At 50.9% G+C, this 26,852-nt stretch overlaps 3 protein-coding genes across 3 annotated transcripts; 2 read left to right on the top strand and 1 right to left on the bottom strand.

Annotated features, from left to right (window-relative positions):
* Positions 1-9,853: 9,853 nt before the first annotated feature.
* On the top strand, positions 9,854-24,355 carry LOC108158283 (chaoptin). Its single transcript, XM_017290554.2, has 5 exons — positions 9,854-10,777; positions 11,527-11,789; positions 16,467-19,410; positions 19,644-20,227; positions 21,203-24,355. Exons 1-5 carry the CDS (start codon positions 9,916-9,918, stop codon positions 22,232-22,234), a joined length of 5,685 nt encoding a protein of 1,894 aa, XP_017146043.2. The 5' UTR covers positions 9,854-9,915; the 3' UTR covers positions 22,235-24,355.
* LOC108164920 lies at positions 12,740-13,810 on the bottom strand. The gene is made up of 3 exons (XM_017300906.2): positions 13,613-13,810; positions 13,093-13,542; positions 12,740-13,023 (listed from the first exon to the last, which is right to left on the bottom strand). The coding sequence occupies exons 1-3, from the start codon at positions 13,659-13,661 to the stop codon at positions 12,866-12,868; spliced, it is 657 nt and encodes a 218-aa protein (XP_017156395.1). The 5' UTR covers positions 13,662-13,810; the 3' UTR covers positions 12,740-12,865.
* LOC108164921 lies at positions 13,836-14,785 on the top strand. The gene has a single exon (XM_017300907.2). It carries the CDS (start codon positions 14,028-14,030, stop codon positions 14,592-14,594), a length of 567 nt encoding a protein of 188 aa, XP_017156396.1. The 5' UTR covers positions 13,836-14,027; the 3' UTR covers positions 14,595-14,785.
* Positions 24,356-26,852: the final 2,497 nt, after the last annotated feature.

Here is a 26,852-nt window from a genome sequence, read left to right as displayed (position 1 = left end):
CAAAAAGTCGTACAAAATGAAGTTGGAGAATTTTGAAAAATACAAAAAGAGCTGGAGGTTGTTTTTGGCTATGGGAAAACCCATAGAACATCATCGTCTCGTGTTCGAAAAGTGAGGAAAACTCTCACAGCGCATAGGTTTTCCGAAATAATTAATTTTCTGCCAAAATTGTTCTTGCTGTGCGATGGATGTTCCTTGAATTGTTTTAGACAATAGAAATTAACAATAAGGGAGTCATTTGTTCCTTTGTTCTCGCGTGAGTAACAGAGCGGAGAAGGTGCAGACGGGGGCCTATGATGCCTATGCCCCACCAAGGAGCAACCAATCGACGCCCACATGCCCACAAAAAGAACATTTCACAATCTACAAGATAAGTCCTGTTCATTTGGAGGAGAAGGAGGCTACACTGAAGAAAAGATGGAAAAGAAGAGCCAAAGCCTCGAGATTTTGAACTAGAGGATAATGGGGGATCTCTGGATTATCCAAAAGTCATGGTATGACCCAGAAGGGGTCCAAGCCCTGAGTTCCACTCTTCTCATTGTCAAATAGCTCTTCAGTGGCTTCTGGGCAATCGGCTATCTCTCCACTCCACATTTCCTTGGCACCTCCTTTGCCCTTTTTCTCTCTGTGTGCAGACAGACTATAGGCGCCTGTCGCCGTCGCTGTCGCCTCCGATTTATGTCTTTGGTAAGTCAAAACGCAAATTGACAACTTAATGCCATCAAAGTTCAAAGTGCGCGCACAATGCGAGTGGAGTGTAAACCCCTGAACATCGATCCCTCGAGACACACTCCACTCCACACTCCGCTCCACTCTCCTCTGCAGTGGATGCTGATGCCGAGGCCGATGCCGTGCCGATTCGGATTCCGATTCGATCCAATTCGACATTGACATTCAAATCTAAACATAAATAATAACATTGATAAACATATCAACACGCCAGCGGGTAAGCCCCCGAAAATGCACATGAATGCCGACCCCCCGGCCCCCTGTCCCCCGGGAAACAGAACTGAAAAAAATACTCGATATAGGGCGCCCCCGGGCGTCCGTCATGAATCAAGTTTAAAGCAGAAACCGACAAAAAAAAGGGCCAGCCGACAGCCAGACATTTTTAGGATTCATTCGCATCGAGCCTACAAAAGAAAACATCAGCACGGAGAGCGGAGTGAAGTGGGGCGGTGCGACGGGGGAAATGGTGATGCCAAAAGAGTACGGGGAAAGACGAAAACTCCAGCCAGATGCGGGCTGCGGCAGCTCTGGGGCTGTGGGGGATCCCCACATGGCATGGAAAAACACGAAAAGTGGACAACAATTTGCAAGTTTTCCCTAAAACCTTTCACCCTTTCATTCGCTTCCTCTGGCCTTATCTGTGACCCGTGCTGCACTGTGGCAAAAGGTTCCAAAACTAGGTCTAAAAGAATAGATCTTCAAAGAGTTGGAACTTGATTTTGAGTGGAAACAAAGGCTCATTGTAAGGTAATGCAAGGAATACCTATGGTCTGAACTGGATAATCTATGAGACCTCTTTGGTTAGGGATGTAATTTTTAAAGTATAATCGGAAAAGACATGAACCATCATTGCACTCTTATGTGTAGTCATGAGAGACCGTCTAAAAAGATTTATTCTGGGAAAGTGGATGGATCGGTCCATGGTTGCAACACTCCTTGGGATCTGCACATAAGACGGTTTGGTCTAGTGTCTCTGGGATCACTTAGTGGTGCAGAATATGTTCCTGATTGCAAATCTGTTCTCATTTTATGCCCTGTCATAGGTTTTTGATAGTTCTAATGTACCTTTTCCCTCGAACATCTCTGTTCTTATGATTCCGCGATTTCCCCCATCCCCCGAGTACATTCTTTATTCGAAAACCTTTGTTCTGGCCACTGTATCGCGTAGTGTCATGAGGAAGGAATCAATTGGATATAAAGCCGGGCTTCTAGGTGCAAAGAGGCGGATGGCAGATTTCGATGGCAAAACGTTGGTTTTTTTTTATCATCTAACGGCAGCAGCCTCTTCATGTCATTGCTTGTCGCTAAGAGTAGGAGCAAGAGTATTTTCCCCGCTCTGTTTTTCCCTGATGTGACCACAGCCCTATGAAATATTTCCAGAAAAAAAATCAGGGGAAAACAGAGGAACAGAGCGACAAAAAGTCGTGTACCGAAGATATCTTTGGAGAGCAGCCGGGCAATGTTTTTTCGGATACGATAAGAGGCGGCCCAGACACAGACAGAGCCAGAGCCACCACGGCTTACCACGAACCCAATTCCGTGGCGACTCCGTCGTGACATTCGAACTTGGCCGTGAGTCATCAGAAACCCCGATCCATGTTGACACAGTGCACACGATACGATACGATATGCGGATGGATGGTTTTGTTGTTGTCTCTCGTTTCTGGTTCTCGTACGTGGGACTGAGAGACTGACCTTCCAGGAAGGGAAAACGATGTTGTCTTCTTCTGGATGGTGAGGCATGAGGCAAGAGGCCTGTCTGATGTGTGTGCACACACATCTGTGGTCCATTAATAAGTCAGCACTTAAGATGTGCTCCTCCTCCTCGGCCGCCCCTCCTTCTCCTCCTCCTGCTCCTCCTCTGTCTTGTTATTAACCATTTGCTGCTGCATTTTCTGGTCGGAAAGGTTGGAAAAGGGAACTCCATAAGAACTCCAGTCCATTGCATCACTCAATGTTTTTTTTTCTCTTGGCAATTTCGAGTGCCCCTGAAGTGGATTCCTGTCAGTGGATGGGCCCACGAAAGTATTTCCCTCATTTAGGGGATAAATACCCATTTAGGGGGAGATGAGAACTGAGCCTAGGAATGCTAATCCATTCGGTCTTTAAGTTTAGAGAATAGTGCATTAAATAATACATCATTTGTGCATCAATCAGTCGTAAAATAATGAAAATGTAGCCCTGAAGCCCTAAAAATAACAATATTTTCCAGCAGAAGAGGCGGAGATACCTCCCTGTTTCTGGCTCTGACTCTGGCTGTGGCTCTCAACTAATTATAATCAATTCTAATCGCTTGGAAATTGCTTCTTTGACTTGTTGCCTTTTCTGGGCCAGTTCTGTAAAAGGTGTTTGCTGCGTGCGCTTCTGGGCTTCCTGCTTCGGAGACCAAACAAACAGAAGAGTCGGCCAGATGCAGAGGCACGGTCTATGGTCTATGGTCTACGGCTATTCTCTCTCGGTGACCATTTCCATCCATCCAGTTGGCTATTTAGTATGTAAGCATGTAATTCCCCTAGCCATACCCTCACCAGAAGGGTGTACCAGCTACCAGAAGCACTAGCCACAGAGGGGGGGCTTTAGCACTTGCTGGCCATTAAAGTTTGCGATTCTAAGATCACTAAATATCTCCAGTTGGGGGTTCCTTTGGGGATAGTCCCTCCAAACGATGGCGTAAAAGGGTGTCCAGTCGTCGTTGCTCGGATCAGGGGTTTTCTCTTTCAAGAGCTATGTTTATGGGCCTTTGTGGTGTTTTTCGCTTGATTCTATTTTCAAACTGCACTAAAGTGAGCCGTTGACTGAGAGTTGGCCCGGTAGCTGCTTATGGTCTTCAGCAGAAGAGCCACCAACAGCAGCAACAGCAGCCGCCCAGGAACGAACAAAATAGAAACCATTTTTGTTACAATTTTCAATAGAAACTCAACCTGCAGTTAGCTGAACACGAATCGCCAGTCGCCAGTCGCCAATCGCCAATCGCCATTGGATTGGGATTGGGATTGGGATTGTATTGGGACGGCTGTTGGCACTGCTCTACGAATTCGAGTGCTGACCGCAGAGTCGTTGTGTCGTCAGTTCGACACGACAATCTACTTAAAGACTGGAGACCAGGAATGGCTGTAGCTGTTGCTGTGGCAGGAGCTGTGGGAGGAGTGCTCTGCTGCTGCTGCTGCCTCACGCATCGTGTTGTTTCCTGTCAAATTGACATTTTTCATGTTCCTGTTTAAAACCACAAAAACCGCCAGATTGTTTGTCTTAACAGCAGAAGCGGTTTCTGCTCCGCTCTGCTGTCAATCACACCGATGCTGGCACCGATGTGGGTCCCAGTCCGATGATGTTTCCCATTTGAACCTCATTTGACGCGGTATTTATACCCAGCTCCCGCATGCCTCATGCCGCCTGCCACCATACTCCTCGCATCAAAACGGGGGGCCCCCCTTTGGGGGGCGCTAATATCTGCTGTCACAGACCGCGCTCTAGAGCCAATTACTCGCACCCCAAAGCCATCCATAGCCATCCATTGGCATCCATTGGCATTCGGGCACTTCCCTGCTCACTTTCAACTTCTTCTTTTTTTGGCAAAATCCGGGAAGCAGAAGTCAGTCCATTTGATGAATGGCCTGTCACTCCCCGGGCCTGCCACTTGAGTGTACATTTCGCAAGACACCACTGTCAAGTATCGAGAAATGAAACATTTCCCGGCAGCGGCTCAATAGGAAGAGGCCTCCAAATCATACGCCAAATCTAGGGGGCTTCAAGAATGCAATCAGGAGTGAATGTTTTCGGAGTGCACAAAGGCCGATCCCATTCGAGTCTTCCGACATTCACTGCGGACCTCTATGCCGCACTAATCCCTCCCAAATCCATCCCCAAAGCTGCCCCATCAATCACACCCGAGCCCAAATTATCTTGGTTTTGTATCTTGGCTAAATTTTCCAAATTTTCGAAACAACAGAAACGCCTTGCCTTTCGACAAAAACAATTACACTTGCAACAGTTCTTCTGTGAGGCAAGGGTTTTTGAGGGGGCGATCCTCCAGCCACATCGCAGACTTCCAGGAGCAACAGGAGCGGCAGCAGGTGGACAAGGCCAAGGCCGCTGCGGCTGAGGCCATCAATAGTTCCTGGGAGTCTGGGAATAAATAGAGGCATGAGAGGCATAGATGAGTGGCTCCAGCGGCAGGCCTTCCATATGGAATTCCTTCGATTGCTAGATGGAGTCAATGGGGAAATAGGCATAACCATCTCCTATCCCGAGGGTAGCACATAGTTTGTGCTCTTGAGGCGGAGATAAAAGCTAGTAAATGCTCTAGTTTTTGGGAACAGCATCCATCGATGATTGCTGGGATTGAAAACTGCAAATAAAATTTCTCCAGGATTGAGAAAATGCCTGCTGAAGGTCCTCTCCTTTCGCTGTAGATCCGCTACTATTGTGATATAGTGATTCGATTTACCATTGATTTTCAATGGATAAACCTTGGATCTATCACTCCATCTATCCATTCTACTAGTATGGGTTTGGGGCTCCTTTAAAATTTCCATTTACTGATTAGAGCTAATTAACTGAATTTTTGATTGTACCGTCTGGCCGTTGGGTTCATCCAGCTCGAAACCCCCTCCGCTCCCCGTTTGATTCCCCCATGGTCCCCCGTGGTCCCTGGCTGGGATTCAGTGCAAACCAAAGAACTTGTGTGCTGCTCAAATGAAGTAAGAACCCATCTCATGTCCATCCGGGGCTTTCATTCAACATATTCGTACTCGTACGTATCTTGCCATCTGGCTCTGCGGCTGGGGCGTACATCGGTGGGCGTGACTGCCCCTTGAAGGGAGAGTGGAGAGTGCTCTCTCTCCCTCTCTGTATCTGTTATGTAATGGCATGTTAGGTGTATAACTTTTATTATTATGATTATACTTTTGCCCCGGCTTCAGCTGCCATGGACAATGTCGGGTGTTGTTCCTCCTCTGCTCCCTGCTGATGCTGATTCCGTTGTTGCCCTGTTCCGGCTCTCAGTGGAGCCCCAGTGGGGTCTCTCTCTCTCACGTGAAAGTCACGTGAGTCATTAAAATGAAATAGCAGTCGAGACTAAGCAGAGGAGCATGACGAAGGGTGCAGCAGGCAGCAAGCAGTCAGCGCCCAACACTGGTTCACAGGAAGCAAAGGGCAGAGCCAAACACAGAAACACAGGTGCATCGTTCTAGTGTGTGTGTGTGTGTGTGTGTGTGTGTGTGTGTATCTATGTGAGTGATGTGTTGCTTACTGCCATAAACAAAGTTGTTCCCTGTGTGTTCTCCCCGTTTGTTCTTTGTTGGGCTCTCGCTCTCTCGCTGTCAACGCTAATGTCATCCAAGCTGAGGTTTCGCTCTCCCCAAATCCCCAGTCCCAATCCCAATCCCTATCCCCACCCCTGTCCATGCAGTCCGATCTGCCCCCTTCCTCTAGTAGCTTCATTGGCCATCGTCATCGTCATCGTCATTGCTCCCCATCATTGTTTTCAAGTTGTTCGTGTTGCTGTCGCTGTTGTTGCTGTTGTCGTGTCGCTTTTCCCAGGGGAACTAGGGTTTTTAATTGCAATTAATTTTCGACATTCCCGCCAAGGTGTAGTTCCCTAACCCTGCCCCCCGCCCCGCCCCAACTCCTTGGGGTGGAGCTGAGTGCCAGCTCATGATGACTCTTTAGAGGTACTCTCGATTCCCGAGAGAGTGATAATGAAGTACTATCGGTATCGGATCGGTATGGGATCTAAATGGATACGTTTTTCCAAAGCAGTTTTCACAGATATCAGATACAGGCATGGGGTGTATACCTATCCGTAATACCTTTTCCATTCCACTAGGATTCACTAGGAACATGATCGTAGATACTCACCATTGATGCAAATGTCTATCAAGAAAGTTGTGCCCTTCTTCAGGGAATGTACCCACACTTTCGCCCACCCAAGGGCTATCAATTTTCAGAGCAAGGATGGTCCTGGAGATGGTATGTTTGTGGACTGTTTGTCCCCCTTTCTTCTATTGTTGTGGCATCCCTGGGACCTACCTCTTTCCGCCGCCGCGCTGCTCCCCGCCCTTCGATTGGTTAATCCCTGGCCACACACTCGCACTCGACTGCTATTCAGATATTATTCATATGGCGATTTATTGATTTGGCCACGACACTCGTAAATAAATTGCCAGCGCATATTTGATGCGGCACTGGGTCCGCCATTTGGTTGTTATTCCATTTTCAATTTCCAATTGCATTAAGCGCTTTGTTGTTACTCAATTAACTTTTAATTATGCGCAAATGCGATTGCAACTTGCTGAATGACTGACCGATTGACTGACTGACTGACCGATTGACTGACCGTTTGATTCACTGACTCACTGAGTGAATGACTGAATGAGTGACTGACTTGCTAACCAAATAACCGCGACTGCAGCGAGTTGGCAAACTCGAACTTATCCAAACTCAAACTCAAACTCAAACGGCGAGAGCGACAGCGACAATTGGAAAACGGAAAAACGGGGAAAACTGAATGCTGAAAACCGAAAGCACACGCACACACACACACACACACACACACAATAAACAAACACGAATCCTACCGAATAGAACCGCATAAAAATAATGGAAAAAGTGATGCAAGAACCGCAGCGCGGTAAAAACTTCAGTTGTCATGGCCACTAATTGAAAACACGGCCATCCATCCCTTCCCCTTCCCCGGGGGATGGAAAAGCGTGGAAAGCGAAAGCGGCCCCCCACCCACCGCCACTCGTGCCCTGGCCCGTGGGCAGGCCGCAAAAGGGTGGCGGCACAAGAGTCCCATCGAGCGGCGGAAGACACTAAAACCCCCCTAAAATGGAGGTCATTGTTAGGTGGTAGTTCCAAAAGGAAGTTGGAGAGGATTTTGTGTTCTTTGGTCAATGGAATTTTGTAACTGGGGAGAATACTCCTACAGAACTCGTACAATTCGATGCGTTTTATTGTTGTATCGGGAATTCACTCACTCAAAGGGAATGCCTATCCCTAAAGCCGTTCCTAAAGTCTCGCCCGTAATCCCTCAAGGGTATAGTACACCGATTCGATTGGCCACAATAGGCCTTGAGTGATCTTCAGAGCACAAAAGGACTGCCCATCCGCAAAGGCACTCCACTTCTCCTCCAAAAACGAAGGCCGGCGCCTTGGCCTCCACGGGCAACACAGACCGTCCATCGCTGTTGCTGTTCGAGGCAGGTCTTCTGGCAGCGAAGATCTATTAAAGGTGCCGATTCTCCTTCAGTAAAGGAAAGGCCTTTAACCTTTGGCCTCTAGCCTCTAGCAAGGTGTTTGAATGGGGTAATAGGAATAACCATCTCCTATTGATGGACAATCCTCTTTGATTTGGACCACAAATCGATGTTTCTAGTGGGCCACACACAAATGGGGAACACCGATCATAATTATGCTGGAACACAGATTATTTACGGAGACATCTGAAGTTCCTGCCAATGTTGGATCCTGGCATACGACCAATTGAAACGGGCTCTCCTTCCCCCTTGAACCGTAATTAACCAGCAAATTGATAAATCTCTGGTCCCCCGTGTGAGGGTCCAGCTTTTAACCCATTTGCGGGGGCTGTGCCCGCGTTTATCCACTCCCCGGCCAACAATTTCGCTTGTCTTCCTCCCGGGGGTCTCCATTTGGTGGCCATTTTTTGCGCTGACAACATTATGGCAGCCTCTCGGTGTGCGTTTTTTCCCGCCCGGACGACCATCGTTTGTATTATGAATTATTTTCTTGCATGCCTGGGCAGCGCTTTTTCCGCTTTTCCTGCTGCCGCAGAGAGCCCCTCCCCCGTCACCTCACAATTTGCGTTTCGTTTTGTTTTTATTTTCAATTTTAATGCTCGCCCGCCGCCCGAAAGGAATTTGTGTCAAGTGCGTGAATTTTTGTGCGGCTTGGGGCTGGGGCTGGGGCAGGGGCACTTTTTTCCCTTAGCCGAAAGGCGAGCGCCTAATTTAGTGCCTCTCTAGGGGGACGGGGAGGGGGAGTGGCGAAAGGGAAAGGGACTCTGGGGCTCTGGGGCTCTGGTATGCGGCGGTCACGTTGGCTTGCCTTATTATTATTATTTTATTGCTAAGTCGTTGTTCGCTCGTTTTCTAATTAATGCGTTTTTTTCTCGTCCCTCCTCTGCGTGCTTTTGGCCGCATTCAATTCCATTCCTGGGCCATTAAACGCCATTAAAATTATGGCAGCTAATGCGTCGAGTGACTGCTCCCTGCCAGCCTTAACCGGAAATTTCGTTCGTTTCGGCCAAAACAGGAAGAGCGCTCCGCAAACAACGACTAAGAAGGAACGTGGCGAACCAGCAGATACCCTGTAAAAGTGCACTATATACTGAAAGGCTCTAAGCCTTTTCCCTAAGGCTCGTACTTGCATGCCGTAGGAAAATGGAACAAATGGTTTCGTTGAGGCACAAACTTGTACCTTCCGGTGTGGATACCCTTTCTAAAGGGTATTCTGATGCCAGCGACAGCAGCCTAAATATTAATTATTCCAAATTTCCGGCTGTCGCGTTGTCCAGCAGCGGAATGACATCGAAACAGCGAGGACTGGAACAGGGAATGTGGATTAGAACGGAAAGAGCAGCCAGCATAAGCTATGAAATATTATATAATAGATGCCGCATGCCCCGCCATGCCCCTGGGGGAGAAGGCATTAGGAGAAGTGAATCATTCTCGTGGAAAAACATGGGCGATGGAGATGTCACGGGTATGGGTTTATGATTGTTAAGATTTGGGATCTAAGAACACACTTGTTCAATCATTAGGCGGCACGTGTCTTGCGACAGCTCTCCTCGGTCGCTTGTGCTGCCTCGCTTCCATAAGAAGCTTCGGGTGTGCCCTTCCTTTGATATGGATGTAGGACATATATCACTTTCGATTGAGATTACAGACACTCACAGAAACGACTATTTTTAAACGGTTCCAATGCCATTTGTTCCCCTTTTAAGTGGCTGACATTTAGAATTAATTACGTTTCCGTTTCTGTTTCTCTTCCACAGATTGCATCTTCCCCCCGCCCCCACCACCGATATGGCAACAGGGACACATCAATAAGAATGCGCCACATTGATTGAGACAGGCTGAGAGAGAGAGAGAGAGAGGAAAGAGACAGAGATAGCCCCATAGACATACAGAGAAAGAGAAAGAGAGAGAGAGAGAGAGAAGAAAAATGTGCAAAGGCAGCGATTCAGCAAAAGCAGAAGCGGCGCTGGCAAACTTATTAGCGAAATGCACAAAGTCAACAAACGGACACGACTCCATACCCACATCTACATCCAGGACCCTCGGCAGTAGCAGCAGCAGCAGCAGCAGCAGCACTAACAATTGTCAACAGGCTACGGGTGCGGCAGGAGGCGTCGGCCAGGAGCCGAAAAAACAAGCATCCGACCGTCAAAACAGGCACCAGGAGCAGGAGCAGGAGCAGCTCCCACTCCAGCATAATCAGCGTCAGCAACAAGGACATCAAATAGAGCAAATGGCAATGGTACAGGGAATGACAGAGGGACTGCCACGAGACTCTGCCAAGGAGCACGAACACAAACTGCAGGCCCAGTGCCAGAGCCAGAGCCAGACCCAGAGCAGACCAAGCAAATGCAGAAGCAAACAGCGGCAGCAGCACCCTCTCCTTCGACGAGACCAGGGACAATGTCGTCGAAATTGCAATAATGTTGCCGGAGTGCAGCGGCAATGGAGGAAGCATGTCCTGTGGCTTCTGCCGTTGCTGCTGCTGCTGCTGGTGACGATGCTGCCCGGGACCGCAGCAGGAGCGATGACACCTTCGGCCAGGATTGCCCGCTCCCCGGCTGCTGCCGCCGCCAGCAGCCTCCTCATTGCCAGTGCCAAAGGCAGTGCACGTGAGCTGCTCTACGCCGATCTGGGTGCTGCCAATGGTGGCTCCACGGGTGCCGGCTCATCCTCGTCAGCCGGAGGTGGCGGTGGCGGAGGGGGAGGTGGAGGCGGTGGAGCTGCTGGCATCGAGTGCCCCAGCTTCGACGACAGCTCCGCCTGCCCCTGCTACAAGTTTGAAGATGGTAAGTGCGAATGGTCGACCGAACTAATTAAACGCATCAAGCCGGGACAGACCTCCAGGACAGTCCGAATCAGTCCGATTCAGTCCGTCGGTGGGTCGGTGGGGAGGAAAAGTTAATTGCGCCCCGAACGTGTGGACGAGCCCCATAACAAATCAGAGCTCCTCCTTGGGGGCCCCCAAACCCAAGGAAAAGCAGCGCACAGTCTGTCTGTCTGTCTGTTTGTCCGTGCGTCCCACTCGAACACATTTAATGTGTATTCCAGGCAGGATTTGTTTGCTTTGACACCAGGCAGCATCATTTCATCAGCCATCAGCAGCCAGCAGCCAGCAATAAAGCTGCTGTTGCATGCCACATCCATCAACGAGGCTCCTGCCTCGTCGATCGATTGAGATAGTGCTGAGAATTGGCCTATTTAAGCGATAGAGGAAGCCGGTGCAACAGTAGCCTTTGGTTCACTCAAACGAATGCTCACTCAGCTATTAATAGAGTCCGTCCCAGTCCCAGTGCCAACAGGAGTATTGATTGATAGCCGAGGCAGGCAGCACATGTCATGGGGGGACAAGGTAGGACAAGGATAATAATATGCATTACAAGGCACATAATGGGGACAGGAGACGGAGAGGACTGGACTGGACTGGACAGAAGCCTTTGGGTCTTTGGGGAGGACCAATTGAAATGCGTTGCGCAAATTTCTGTCGATTATGGAATTAACACTTGAACATGTTGTTGCTTCCTCGTTGCTCCTGCAGGACTCTTCCTGGAGTGCCCCGGAACGACGGCGCTGTCGTTGCGCTCGACCCTGGAGCGGATCTCGGCGCCGATCCACTCGCTGTCCATCTACGATTTCGATCGCTCCGTCACGTCGCTGTCGCAGGACGTCTTCCAGCCGGGCGTCCACATCCGGCACTTGCAGTTCTCCCACTCCCACCTGGAGGCCCTCAAGGACAACAGCCTGCGCAACGTGCGCTCCAGCCTCGAGTCGCTCAGCATTGTGAATGGCAAATTGACGCAGGTGAGTGTCGGCTAAGGATATCCCTTTGGGGACAGGGCCTGTAAGTGGCATTTCTACACCGATTCTACGTCGATACTACATCAATACTACATCGATTCTACATCTGTTTTCATTGCATACTTTCGGGCTGCGTTGAGAAGAGTGGAAGTACGAGAAGAACAGAGACAGCAGTACCCCTAAATTGCATTACGCAGCGCTGCCAGACCGCAGAGTCGCCGCCATAGCGTTGCCAGGCCAAACTAATTAGTCCGCTCCAACGGCAACTGGCAGAGGGGTGGGGGTGGGGGAGGGAGTGGGAGTGGGCAACATACGGCGCCAAATAATGTTAAACAAAGTTGGAAAGACCCGAAAAAAGAAAAAAAAGAAAATGCAAATGGCTTTCTAAGCCATTAAATTTTGAAAAACAGCCGCCGCAACGGCAGGCCCATCCGCTTCGAATCAGACAGGCCATCCAGTACTGTGCTCCACATTCAACAGGGGCAAGTGGCATGTGGCAAGCGGGGTAGCGGCCTCCGCAGCTAGCCATAAAAAGTAATTTGCCGCCGCCGAAAATAACAAACGAGCCAAAGCCAGAAACAATTGCGTTCAATAAAATAATTTGCAGGCGAAAGGCGGCCAGCCGGAAACCACGAATGTCCCGAAAGGAAGTTCAGAAGGAGCCCAAGGCGGTGAAAGTACTCCCACAACATATGCAATCCATCGTATTTAGATATTTACCGAAGACTTAAGATGCAATAGAGAGGGATTAGGTGTTATTTGCTCAGAGAATGCCTTGAATATCCGTGAATCAATCGATACCCTGCGGACTACAGAAGTATTCCAGCTCTTTCAGTAGGCTTGTCCTCTGTGTCACTGCATATTACAGCGGATATTCCCCTGAAGCTAATGATCTTGGTCATAGTCGCGAACCCGAGCCACAGCCTCTGATGATAGAAACAAGATCAAGTTTATCTAGATGCTAGCCAGGAGAATATTCTTAGCTTAAGTTCAAGGTTTATCTTACGGAAGGAGTTACGCTAAACAAGACAGTGAATACTATAATTTATGCTACCGAACAGATCTCAGTATCACTCGTTCTATTCCAGGGGGAGCAGACCTGACTCCTCTCTCTTTTCCAGAGCAGATTTCTGTTGCTCGGTAGCAACTTTTGGTGCATTTCGAAGGGGCAAGCAGGGCCTGGGCTCATCGCCAAGCTTGGGCGGCCCACAGCGACGCCGGTCCGTGCGGTGCCAGTCTGCAGGAAGACGGTTACAGGTTAGAGGCCACACGTTACAGGGAGGTTACACATCTGCGGATCACTCACTGTGGCGCGGCGTGTCGTGGCAGTTGCGTTGGCGCAGCCGGCAGACGTTGGCCAGGAGCTGGCACTCCTTGTGGTTGGTGGTGCGCACGCAGATCTTCGCCGAGTGGGGCAAGCGGCTGCAGTTCACCCGACGGCCGGTGCAGCCGTCTTGGCAGGGGCGTCTGTAGAGGTACCCCACTCCAGCAACGTGGCGGCACTCCCGGGCAGGCACGTGCCCCACAGCGGCTGGCTTCCCATTGTGGTGGGCCTCCAGCAGGTGGCAGATGTTGTTGAAGCGCTGGCACTTCCCGTCGGGGAACCTGCCGCAGACGCGCGGGCTGTTATCCATGCAGACGGGTGGCAGCCTGCAGACAGGCGCTGCTGCACCACTGACGGTCTTCACGGTGGTGGTGGTGTGGGTCTCGTTGCTGCTGGCACTGGTGCTGCCCGCCAGCTGAAGCTGCAGCAGTGCTGTGGGGAACGTGATTTCTCGGTTAATTCGAGGACGCCGTGGTCCTGTTCGTGTTCGTCCCCCACTTACCAAAGACCATGGCCATGGCCATGGGCATGAGCCACTGTTGGCTGTGCATCTTGGAGGTGCTTCGCGACAATGGAGCTGGATTGCTTACGAGTGAATGCTAAAATTGTGTACACTAATGAAATTTATACTGTTTTTCGGAGCTACATTTATGACACTTGAGTGCCTGTTTTTCTGACTGCCGACTGTAGACTCTTCTGACTCTTCTCTGCTTTGTTTCGCATATTGTGTTCGATCAATCCCATTCACTGCCGATCGAGATTCGGGGCAAACAACAGAACAGATGTGGCACGTTGAGTGGGTGTTTGGGGTGTATTCTCTGGCGGGGGGACTCCATAAATAGGCGGCTCAGCGAGGCAAACGGGCACCACTCCTCCGCATTCCGTTGAGAAGAGCCGTAGCCATCCCAATCCCAGCCATGTCCAAGCTTTGCCTACTTCTGGCGCTCGTTGTCCTCGTGGCGTCCATTGGGGTCGACGGCAACAACCGTCGTCCGCCCTGCGCGGGCCGCTGCACCCAGAAGGACCTGCTGAGCAGCCGGACCGTGTGCGTTCGTGACAGCCGCACCAACACGTGCACCAGGCTGCTGCCCTGCCGCCTGCGGGAGAAGAACTGCTCGCGGCGCGACAACGGCCTGGAGCCGGTGAAGCAGACTTGCGTCACGCGGTGCCGCAACATAGTCGGAGGCAGCGGCGCCTCCGGCCGGTGCGCTCCCCGTCTCCGCACCCCGGCGCCGGTCAGCCCCGACGGCAAGCGCGTAAGGGACTGCCAGCAGCGTTGGTGCCTGGAGGACAAGGTCGCCAGCTGCTGGACGAACCGCCAGGGCGGCTGCAGCGTTCAGAGCCGCTGCGAGGCCAGGCGCAGGAACTGCTCCAGGAAGCCCGGCAACCAATGGATCTCCACCGAGCAGTGGCGCTGCCGCGGCATCACCCAGGGCGAGAGTGGCCGCCGATGCCGCACCCGGCCCATCATCAGCAAGGATTAGATCCCCACTAGACCCCACCGCACCGGAATACCGAAATACCGAAATACCGAAACACCGAAACTGTGCCTGAAATCCCGTGAATCCGTAACTTTTTTTTTTCCCCCGTTGTATTCGCTGTTCACTGTCTTTGAAATTCAAAATGTCCATAAATATTTCATAATGTGCCAACAATAAAAATAAATATCATTTTATGGCAGACCATTTTCTCCACATTTTCCCCCATTTTCCCGCATTTTCCGCTCTGCGGCTCCGCTACGGCTCTCTCTTCTGCACTTCTGGCCAGCCGGGCAATGACTTGGCCATAAATTTCGGTCGAATCGTGGCCGGGCCGGGCCGGGCTGCGTCGCGCTTCCAAGGCGCCAAACGGCGCCGCGTCGCAGAGGTTCAATAAATTAAAATCGACTGCCATAAATTTCCGTGTCAGTACATTAATTAAAAGGCCGTTATTCGCTTTGGCCCCATGTCAGGTGACACTGCAGGCCCGCCCCTAAAATTGCACATTTCCTTGGGCCCCGTGGGCGACACTTTTCACGCCCACACTCGCCGGACAGCGGCGGACATTTCTGTGGAATTAAAAGAACGAAACTCAGCATACAACATTCTGGCGACTTTGCTGTTTTTCAAGACAGAACTGCTGCCCCTTTCTTGTGCCTCGCTTCAAGCCATTATTTGGAGTACCTGCAACCTGCTCGAGAATATGCATACAGTGACATTCCAATCCGAGAAGTGGCAGTCATAACTGCATCGGCAGCTCCGGAGCCCTTGCCGTGGAGACTCTGGACAAAAAAGTGCGCAAACAATGCAAAGGCAGAAGCTGCACTGCACCTCTGGTCTCCCGGTTTCCGACCCCGCGACTGCCAGTGCCAGTGCCAGTGCCTTTCTGCTTTGGCCAGATACGCAAGCTGTGCAAAGTTTTCAATGATTGGCATCAAAAGCAATTTCGCGGCGATGCCAAACAGGTGAAACGGTAGAAACAGGTGAACAAACACGCGCCACAAGCGAAGGGTGGGATGCTACGGAGGGCCGCCTGTGGGGGGGCGCGCGCTTTTTAAACATCTGCATGCTGCATGGACTGCCCGTGGGACTACTGGTGCACAATGGCGGGTTTTAATTACAGATTTAGCGGGCAACAAAAGGCACAATCCAGTGGCACGACACAAAGGCAGCGCTCGGCGAAAGCAGAGCAGGGCAAACACACACGTGCCACAGCTGCAAGGTGTTGTCGGATGGCATACGTAATACAGCCAGCGACAGATGCGATACGCCAGTCCAGTCGATGAGGCACGGATCGGCTGCAGGCGCTTAAGCATGTGGGCTTTTACCTGTAAGAGAATCAATCAGTAGTAGAAAAAATGGAAAGGAATAGAAAGGGTTTCGCATCAGACCATACCGTTCTAATGAGCAATAGCAGACTCCTGTTGGCCTTGCCCTCAAGGTGTGGCAGGAACACACACAGATCTCTTGAGTCCGCATCTTGACTCGAAATATGGGAGCCTTTTAAGCTTTGAATTTATGATAAGTTACAAGACACAATCAGCTGTTCTTAAAATCGGTAATCGGTAATCGGTAATCGGTTATTGGTAAAGCATTCACCCCACGCGAATGGCAAATGCTCGAATGTTCGTGCGAGCATTGTGAATGGCCAAGGCGGAAACGTCGCCATGACACTTGACGCGAACATTCCACAAACCGCTCTGTTGGCTCGTGTTATTATTTATAGCAGTACCCTTTTTATACGAGTGCAACGCTTCTTCGCTTGATTACATGTCGATGACATTTGTTGCATATCATTTCGGACGGGTGTGCCCCCGATGGCAGCCTCCCGACCATGGCCCCAGCCCAATAAAAATTGTGTTGCTTTTTGCGTTGCAGATGCCGTCGCGGGCCCTCAGCTCGATGCAGAAGCTGACGGCCCTGGACTTTGACTACAACGAGATCGTGCGGATCGAGGACTACAGCTTCTATGGGCTGCGGATCTCGAAGCTGAACCTCAAGGGCAACCGGCTGCAGGGCATGCCGGAGCACGCGTTCGCCGGCCTCGAGGAGTGCCTGCAGGAGATCGACGTGTCCGAGAACGGGCTGCGCACCTTCCCGATGATGGCGCTGCGGAAGCTGGACCACCTGCGCGTCCTCCGGCTGTCGAGCAACCGCATCGCGAGCTTCTACGGCGACATTCAGCTGGTGACGAACAACGCCTCCGCGGCCGCGGCGGCGGTGGCGGCGGCCGCCCTGCAGCTACCGTCGCTGATCTTCCTGGACCTCAGCTCGAACCAGTTCGGGGAGATCGTGCACGACTGCTTCCGGGCCTTTCCGCAGCTCAAGACGCTCTCCTTCTACGCCAACCAGATCGAGCTTGTGCAGCCGGAGGCGTTCAAGAGCCTTAAGGAGCTGATGTCGCTGGACATGTCGCACAACCGCATCATCGCCCTCGATCCGAAGGTGTTCGATCGGAACAAGCGCCTGCAGACGGTCGACCTCAGCCACAACCACATCCATGCGATTAGTGGGGTCTTCTCGAACCTGCCGCAGCTGCGGGAGGTCTTCCTCTCGGAGAACAACATCCTGGAGCTGCCGGCAGACGCGTTCACTAACTCGACGAACGTCGACGTGATCTACCTGGAGGCGAACGCCATCGCCCACATCGATCCGAACGTGTTCAGCACGCTCTCCAATCTGGACCACCTGTATCTGCGCTCGAACTTCATTCCGCTGGTGCCCGTGACGCTGTTCGACAAGTGCGTGCGGCTCTCCTCGCTGTCGCTGGACAACAACGAGATCCAGGACCTCGAGATCGGGATGTTCCGCAAGCTGGAGCAGCTGCGGGAGGTGCGGCTGCACAACAATCGCATCCGGCGAGTGCGCAAGGGCGTCTTCGAGCCGCTGCCGTCGCTCCAGGAGCTGCACATCCAGAAGAACAACATCGAGGACATCGAGCCGGGGGCCTTCCACACGCTGACCAGCATGCAGCACATCAACCTGCAGGACAACCAGCTGACGGTGCTCGAGGACATCTTCCCCGAGCAGAACTCCTCGCTGCTCTCCATCCAGCTGGAGGCGAACTACCTGCACAAGGTGCACCAGCGCACCTTCCGCCAGCAGCAGCGCATCCAGATCATGTGGCTGCGCGACAACCAGCTGACCAAGGTGGAGCGCTCCTTCTTCGTGGACACGCCGCTGCTGGGGCGGCTCTACCTGAACGACAACCGCATCCGGGACATCGAGAAGGACACCTTCGCCAGCCTCACGCAGCTGAAGTTCCTCGACCTGAGCGGCAACCAGCTGAAGCAGCTGCGCCGCGACTACTTTGCCCCGCTGCAGAGCCTGGAGGAGCTCTCGCTCGCCCACAACTGGATCGAGGCCATCGAGGGCTATGCCTTCAACCGGCTGAAGCAGCTCAAGTCCCTGGACCTCTCGCACAATCCCCTGGTGCAGCTGACGCGCGACGTCTTCCTGGACGAGCTGCCCCTGGCCACGCTCCAACTGGCCAACACCTCGCTGCGCAAGCTGGAGCAGAACACCTTCAAGTCGCTGCAGAACCTCAACGAGCTGAACCTGGAGCGCAACCAGCTGAGCCCCGCCGACATCCAGCGGCTGGACGTGCCCGGCCTGAGGCGCCTCCACCTGTCGCACAACAACTTCAGCCACGTGGGCATGGGAGGCACGGCATCGGGCGGCATCATGGCCGGGATGTTCGACAAGCTGCGCTCGCTGCAGCACCTGTCGATGGCCAACTGCAGCCTCGGACACATACCCGACCAGCTCTTCTCGCGGAACACGAACCTGGTGCGCATCGACCTGTGCGACAACCGGCTGACGCAGATGAACCGCAACATCTTCAGCGGCCTGAACGTGTTCAAGGAGCTGCGCCTGTGCCGCAACCAGCTGGTGGAGTTCCCCCACATCGCCCTCTACAACCTGAGCACCCTGGAGACGCTGGACCTGGCCCGCAACCACCTCACGTCCATCGACTTCTTCAAGCTGCGGGGCACGCTCAATCTGCGGCAGCTCGTCCTGCGCGACAACAGGATCAACTCGCTGAGCGGCTTCAATGCGGTGAACCTCACGCAGCTGGACAGCGTCGATCTGAGCGGGAACCTGCTGCTCTCGCTGCCGGCCAACTTCCTGCGCCACTCGATCAATCTGCAGCGCGTGGACCTGTCCAGCAATCGCTTCCTTCAGATCCCCAGCTCCGCTCTGTCGGATGTGTCGATACCGCGCCTGTCCTGGCTCAATCTGACCGGCAATCCGATCAACAAGATCTACACGGTGAAGGAGGAGCGGTACCCGTACCTCAAGGAGCTCTACATCTGCCAGACGAACCTATCCATACTGACGTCCAAGGACTTTGAGGCCTTCCAGGGGCTGCAGCACCTGCATTTGGTCAACAATCGCATCACCCGCATCTCGCCCGGGGCCTTCAGGTCGCTCACCAATCTGCTGACACTCGACATCGGGATCAACGAGCTGGAGATGCTGCCCAAGGAGCGGCTGCAGGGCCTGCGCCTGCTCCGGCTCCTCAACATCTCGCACAACACCCTCAAGGACCTCGAGGAGTTCAGCCCCGACCTCGCCCAGATGCAGACGCTCGACCTGAGCTTCAACCAGCTGGACCGCGTCTCCAAGAAGACCTTCCGCAACCTGCACGGCCTCGTCGAGCTGCTCCTCATGGGCAACCGCATGACCGTCCTCTCGAACGACGCCTTTCGCTTCCTCCGCAAGCTGCATCTCCTGGACCTGCGCAAGAACTACTTCGAGCTGGTGCCCCTCGATCCGCTGCGTCCGCTGGAGACCAATCTGAGGACCCTACGGCTGGAGGGTGAGTACAAGCATGTGATTTGTGGCCCCCTTTAGGTTGTGTATTCCCTCGAGAGCTAAGGCAATTCCCGTGACAGACTTCAGACCTTGAACTCTCATGCCCATTGTATTAGAAAGTCCATCAGATGAGCATTTGATGCGCTGTCTGGCCCTGTCTGGCCCTGCCTGGGGCTGACTGGCCGGTTTGCACTCGTTTTTAATGACCGCTGTCATGGCCAATTTGTTTCGTTACAGAAAATCCACTGCATTGCAGCTGCGATGCCCAAAAGCTCTGGGAATGGCTACGGGATCATCGCAAATGGTCCCTGTCGACGGCCAGTGGCGGCAGCGGCGGCGGCATCATCGGCATCGGCGGCGGCGGCGATGCCATCAATTATCTGAGGTGCGAACACCCCACGGAGCTGCGTGGCAAGGTGTTTGGCCGCATGGAGCCGCAGCAGTTTTGCGATGCGCCGCTAATACCGAAAATGGCCATACAGGACATCCAGCCATATTCGGTGGTCGTCTCCTGGCAGAGTCGCGACCATTTGGGCCTCAATGGCTTCGAAATTGTTTACCATGCCACCGGTGATGGCCTCGTTCCCGGGCCAACGGACCGTGAACGCGACCGCGAACGGGATGGCGATGGCAATGGCAATGGCAATGGCAATGACGACAGGGAGCAGGACCCTGACCGGGACATGGACTTCGGCCGGGAGCGACATCAGGAGCAGCAGGAGAGGGAAAGGGAAAGGGACAGGGACCGTGATGAGTATGAACGGGACAGAGACAGAGAGAGGGACAGGGACAGGGAGCGTTTCCCCCTGGCCACGGATGAGGTGAGTTCTAGTTCGAGTCGGAGGTGGAGTTTGAGTTGCCCATCCCCATCCCCATACCCATACCCATTCCCTTTTCCATTCCCATCGCCGACTACCAAATTTCAAAGTAATTTGATGGCCGGAACTGTGGGCCCGTGTCCCTGATATCCTCGTAATTTTCTTTTAATAAACGCTTAATCAACGGACAGGACAGGGCAGGACGGGGAGGAAGCGACAGGACTAGAGCCGGAGCCCACGGCCATGGGGCCTGTGGGGCCTTCGATTGGCGATAAAGTGCACAACTTTCTGCACACAAAATTTAATTTTGGCTTTCCGCACAGGACACGGACGGGACGGATGGCGGCACAGTGGCACAGTGGGACAGTGGGACAGTGGGAGCGGCCACATAAGTGCGGCCACGGCCACGGCCTCAAAGGATGAACATTTTAATAGTATAATCAAGTTATACGGATAGCTGGGCTGCCGCATAAGTTTTCATTCTTGCCAAACTACTGTTTTAGGTTAATGCAATTGATAGGCTTTCATGTCTGGTTAGGGCTCAGAAAGTTCCATCGCTTCGGGGCCTTTGACCAAAAAGTATCTCAATCGAATTATGGGAAGCATATTACAACAGGAGGTAATGCAAATATTTGCAGATTTCCAGTCATTCTTCTGTGTATTATAGGGCATGTTCCGATGGTTGGTCAGATATCATTAAATTTCCATAAAGGAATCCTTCAAAAAACTATATGTGGTCCAAGAATTGGCATAGAAAGCCATCGCTGTGGACCACTGTAGTCCGGAGGGGCTGGCAAACGCGAGAGAGAGATACAGGACAGGCCGCAGGGGAGATTTTTAATAAAGCGACACGCGGGCATCGACGCCACTGATGACGATGATGGGAATGGGTATGGAGATGGGTATGGGCATGGAGATTGGTGCGGCTGATGCGGATGACAATAACAATTTTGAAAACTTGCTTAATTTATTCCACAGATACACGGAAAGCGGCTGAACGGGACGGCCAGCTCCACGAAACTGACGCGACTGAGCCCCAACACGCGGTATCACATCTGCGTCATCGGGAGCGGTAATTGGCTCTCGGAGCCGCTGGCCAATGCGCTGCAGAGGCTCCACGCGAACGACTCGTCGCGGGACGAGGACCTGCTGCCCATGGGCGCCGTCTCCGTGCCCCTGCCGGAGTCGTACTCCCCGTACGGACATGAGCAGCAGCAGTTGCAGCAGCTGCAGCAGGAGTCGCTGATGGAGAACAGCATTGTGACGGACCATGTGCTGCACGAGGTGCTCAAGAACTCGCACATCTCGGCCTGCACCGATGTGCAGACCCTGGACTCCACGCCCAGCCTGATCACCGACGAGAACGGGCTGTCCAGCAACGGGTTCATCCACTCGATCCTCACGCGCCGCCTGGGCCTGATCGTGGGCTGCTGCCTGGGCATCATCGTTTTCATCGTGATGATCTCCGTGCTCAGCTACGTGAAGCTCAAGAAGCAGCGCATCGAGAACGCCAAGCGGCAGGCGGCCCTGCCGCCCGAGTACATCTCGTACCGCCACTTCTCCATCCCGAACGAGGAGCTCACTCGCACGGCGGCGGCCGGTGGCAGTGGCGGGGCGGCAGCCGGCTCGGGCTCCGCCTCCGTATCGGCAGCCGTCTCGGGAGCCACGTCCAGTGCCACGCACATGTCCAGTGTGCCGAGCGGCATCAGCGCCCACATCAGCGGCACCAGCCTGAGCACTGGAACCGGCACCGGAACGACGACGACCACGGCCACCACCCCCATTGGCGGAGTGCCCCTGCCCATGGCCAAGGCGGGCAGCCCCATTGCGGCCCTCGGGGGTGGACTCGTTGTGGAGCCGGTGGCAGCAGCTGGCCACAGCCATCACGGACACCATGGACACCAGCAGCAGGCGGCGCAGCAGCAGCAGCATCGGCAGAACAACGGCGGCATTGCGGGATACATGGCGGCTGGAGTGGTCCTCAACACGAACCACTTGAGCGTGTGCTAGATCCTGAAAGAGAGTCCTGAAAGGGTAGCCAATGATTCCAGTACCGTCTGGAAGGTACACTGGTACGAAAGGAGTGCAAGAATTTAGCTATATAAATCGAATCGGGAATGTTTTACCGAAAAAACATGTAAAACTATTGTTCTTCCTTACATCCTTTGGTGTCCACTGAGTATTTCCCATTCCCCTGAATGACCTTCAGTCCATGAACTCAATTCAAGAAAGAATCAAAGAAATGCTTAGGATACAGCTTGGAATCCAGAAATCATACGAATAAGAAGGCTTAGCATAAGAGAATGAGCGATGTCGATGTTGAATCAAACGAATCAATGAATCTCAAGAAAAAGAAAATTAAAAGGGAAATTAAAAGAAAAACAGAGAAAATATGTATGCCTCCCAAAACCAAATGAAAGTCAAATAAAATAGAGCTAAAACAGAGCTAAAGAAAGTGGAAAGAGAGATTGAGAGAAGAGAATCTAGGTTAGTGATAATCATGAAGATGCGTTCAACGTTCGGTTAGTTATGACAATTGAAAGTAGAGCAATCCAAGGCAAAGGCAATGGAAGTGCAGTGGGGAGCAGCAAACACGTTTTCAATGTAAATAAAATGGGGAATCAGAGCGAACTCCAAATGGCCATTAGAGTGCGAAATATATAATCGTAAATACCATTTCAGATGGCGGAAAATCAAACCAAATCCCAGAACTATCTGTAAGAATATACACCCTACACAGACACATACAATACATACACACACACACACATACATATATATATATATATATAAATGTAATTGGAAAACCAGACATTTTTTTTGGAGCTAGATTTAGTGAATTGAAAATGAGGAAAGTTCTTTTTTCTCTACTTTTTTTTTGTCTAGCATCGCATTAAGTGGAAAAGCACTAGAGATGAGAGTAGAAGGAAATCAAACGGAGAAGCTAGCATAAAGAAAAATATATATGAAGAAAAATATTAACTAATTAACTATAAAGTAAACTAATTTAAGCGCAGGGTCCCCCACTGCCTGCCACGCCACGCCCCGCCCAACAACAACCAACAACCAACAACAATCCTTTGTGCTCGTATGCATATGCGCATATATTGTGGCCAGAACTCAAAGAGTTCCAGGCACACGAACAGTAGTAGTACTACGAGTATCTATACTTCTTGTTCAGTTACTTCAGTTTGCGGATTGTTTTCCAGTTAACTAACAAATTAAGCTTTAGTCGAGAACGTAGCGGAGTGGAGAGGAGCGGAGCGAAGCGGAGCGGTGGGGGCGGAGGGGGCACTTGGCCAAGTGAAGTGAAATGAACAGCTTGATGCAATAACAAAACAAGAACACAAGACAAGAGGCCAAGGTAAATGCTCAAGAATTTCTAGTAAATTAAGTGAAATTAAATCAAAACCCAAGAAAATGCCAGAAATGTTGCTCCCCTACCACAAACACAGCACCGAAGGTACACAGACAGGAGGACAGGAGGAGGCTTCAGTGGCAGTTGCAGTTGCAGTTGCAGAAATATGCTTTTGTGTATGCTGCATGCAACTGTACTCCCTGCCCCTCTGGCCCTCTGCCACTGTGTGCTCGGGTTGGGGTGCTCTTGCCCTTTTCAAATATTTTAATATTGTTATATGCAAAACACAAGAGCAACAACATCGGAGGCAGCTACAATAGCAACTATAGGTACTACGTATGCATGCATGAACAACTTAAGAGCAAACACTAACAACAACAGCAAATACTCATCAAATGCAAATCAGAATCAAAAAATCGAACTTAAGAAAACAGCAAGCAGCAAACAGCAAACAGCAGAAAACGAAAAGAGAGAAAAACCAAAACATAAATCATACTATTACAAGAAGACTTTCCTTATGCTCTACAAAAAGAAACCAAAGAAAAAAAAAAAAACAAGGCCAGCAGCAGGAGCAGCAGCAAGCAGCAGCAGCACTCTCTTCTCTAGTTCAATTGTAGGGCATTCAAGGCAGAGGCAGATACAGTAAAAGTAAAAGTAACATTTAAACAAACATACAACAAATACAATAAATGTAATTAATTGAAAACCAAATGAATATTGTACGACATCAAACACACAAAGTAAAATATTAATAAATGACAAGAAAACTTCAAGCTTGGTTTTCTTTTCTCTTTTTTCTGTTTTGCTGTGTCATCGAATGGGACCCCCTCGCATGTAAGTACCCGGACCTCCTACAAAGTACCAATCATACAACAATTTATTCAGTACATGTGGGCGTTTATTTCAGAATTATTCTTGATTGGTACAAGTGGGATTGGAAAATACTGAGCCCTGCACAGCCATTGCATCGCCCACTTGATTGTCGCCATCCATCTAAAGGGCTGTCGTGTTGCTTGTGATTACACCCAGGTCTACTTAAGCCACGCCATAATAACATCGTCTTTCAACTAACATTCATTGGGAACAGTTTTTCCGAATGCAGAGCCACACTGAACGCATGGTTTGATCTCTTGATCTGCAGATGCCGAAGCTATTTCGCCAGCACTGGGAACTAAGTGTACAGTGTACATACCCGCTGAGCATGCCACCTGCCGACAGTCTCTTTGGAGGTTTGTTGAGATGACAGAAAGCAGACAGAAAAGGTTAAAGAACCTTGTGCAACATTTATTCAATGATTATCCAAGTGGTGACCATCGCATCGACTGGAAGTTTAAAGTGTCTCTAAGTGTGGGCAACTGCTCAAAAAAAAAAAAAAAATCACATTTAGGTAAAGAAACGGAAATGGTACCGTCTGATCCATTGGACAAATGATACAATAGTGTACTCCTGCAGCTCCCACACTTCCTGGAATATGTTCTATTCCTTACCTCGGCGCCACAAACGAATGTCCGAGGGGCCTTCAAAAAGAAATTTATGACATAAATTTGTACACGGAACGTATGTTTTGTCATGTGGCCATTTATTGTCCGCGCGTCGCCATTTTCAGTGCACTCGTACATTTGTACAGACATATGTCCTGCCGCTGGCTCCCTGCGGCTCCACTCGACCACTCTGCTTTGGTCAGGCCGAAATTGGCTTTTTGTTCTATTTTTTGTTGACCCGAGGCCGAGGAGGGAGTTTTTTGTTTTGCAACTTTTGTGCATTTTCTGTTTGGCACGGGAGAAAAAAGTACCAAAACTATGGCAAAAAATTGAGCTGTCATCAGGCATAAAAATATGTGTGTATAACAAACGGAATGACACTTGAAATGCGGTGGCTGATGGTGGGTGATAGGAGGTGAAAGGTGATAGTCCAAGGCCCCGCCTCCAAAGTTCGGATGACTACAAAATGAATTCGAATCCAAGGGATATTGGACAGGCAAAAACTATTTGTTGGCAAGGATAATTCAGGTACTCTCCGATGATATCTTTAGTCCTAGTGCAACGACAAATGGGAGGAGAGATCTTATACATTTCAGCGGCATATCGGTATTCCACAATTGATGTTAAAATAAAGTGACTCCAATGGGTCTTTTATGGCACATTCCCTTTGGCTGGGTGCACGTTTATCTGAAGGAGATGCTGTGCAGCCGCCGCGGGCAAATCCTTGCAAATCAAAAGTTGGCCAATTCCCGACTCCTTTTCGTCGCGTCGCCTCTGCTTTGGTGCGAATATTTTGCGCGCTTCATTGATTTAATGGAAAAACTTTTCGCTCAGCTTTTCCTTTCTCTTTTTTTTTTGTTTGATTTTGATTTTGTGTGTTGTGTGCTGTGTGCTGTGTTGCCAACAACCAGAACAATATATACGGGTGTGTACACATATTGCGGGAATATATACACACATATGTCCGTACATACGGATGTACATAAAGAACTGCCCACAAATCGACGCCCATAAATCGAATCGAATCGAATCGTGTCGTGTCGTGCGGTAGTTTTGGTATTGGTATTGGTCAGCAATGCCGTGGATATACCCGTACTTATATCATAAAAAATATTTTTTGTTGGCTTTGGCTGTTCCCTGGCCATCCATGGTGTCCGTCTGTCCTTTGTCCTTACGTTTTGGGCGATGCTGTTTATAGTAATTTTCAATAGTTTTGTGGTGTTCATGTGAGAAATATGTTTCGCACTTTTTTGCCTTTGCCGCACCATTTTGTTGTGGCATAGCTTTCCATATGGCAGCTATGCGGCTGTGATTCCAGGTGCGATGGCTATTTGTTATTGGTTTGTTTTTGCCGAGGTATTAAATGAAGAAATATGAGCGGCATATTTGTGGTATCCATCCAAAAAGAGATCCAATGCGAGTTTGCAACAATCATCTGTGCCTTCCATCGACTACTGTTCGCCTCTTGTTTTGTTGGGAACCTAAACCCTAACCCTTCTGAAATGTTATAGCCTATTGAAAGTCTGCCATTGAAAGACTCTTTCTGTCTGTCGTCGTCGTGTTGCAGCTTGTACCAGAAGCGACTGTACCTGGACGAATGTCAGCCAATTAACTTGGATGAGCTGTGGAGCCATTTGATTATTTTCAATTAGTGCGACATATTTACAACTGTTAGAGTCCTGTTAGCGTAGGTACGACCGGGAGGCGACTCCCTTCGAATGGACATCAAGTGATGTGTCATGTTCATGTTCTGCAATTAAGCTGAAGTCCTACCCAAGACAGACACTTT

Source organism: Drosophila miranda, chromosome XL (assembly GCF_003369915.1).
Source record: "Drosophila miranda strain MSH22 chromosome XL, D.miranda_PacBio2.1, whole genome shotgun sequence".
NCBI classification, from domain to species: domain Eukaryota; kingdom Metazoa; phylum Arthropoda; class Insecta; order Diptera; family Drosophilidae; genus Drosophila; species Drosophila miranda.
The sequence above is the reverse complement of the archived record's forward strand: the minus strand, read 5'-3'. Positions and strand labels throughout refer to the sequence as shown.

Coding starts and splice junctions, on each gene's coding strand:
- LOC108164921 (XM_017300907.2), top strand. CDS start 14,028: ATGTCCAAGCTTTGCCTACTTCTGGCGCTCGTTGTCCTCGTGGCGTCC.
- LOC108158283 (XM_017290554.2), top strand. CDS start 9,916: ATGTGCAAAGGCAGCGATTCAGCAAAAGCAGAAGCGGCGCTGGCAAAC. Junction 11,790..16,466: donor TGAATGGCAAATTGACGCAG/GTGAGTGTCGGC, acceptor TTTGCGTTGCAG/ATGCCGTCGCGGGCCCTCAG. Junction 19,411..19,643: donor GAGGACCCTACGGCTGGAGG/GTGAGTACAAGC, acceptor GTTTCGTTACAG/AAAATCCACTGCATTGCAGC.
- LOC108164920 (XM_017300906.2), bottom strand. CDS start 13,661: ATGCACAGCCAACAGTGGCTCATGCCCATGGCCATGGCCATGGTCTTT. Junction 13,543..13,612: donor GGCCATGGCCATGGTCTTTG/GTAAGTGGGGGA, acceptor CGTTCCCCACAG/CACTGCTGCAGCTTCAGCTG. Junction 13,024..13,092: donor CCACGACACGCCGCGCCACA/GTGAGTGATCCG, acceptor GTCTTCCTGCAG/ACTGGCACCGCACGGACCGG.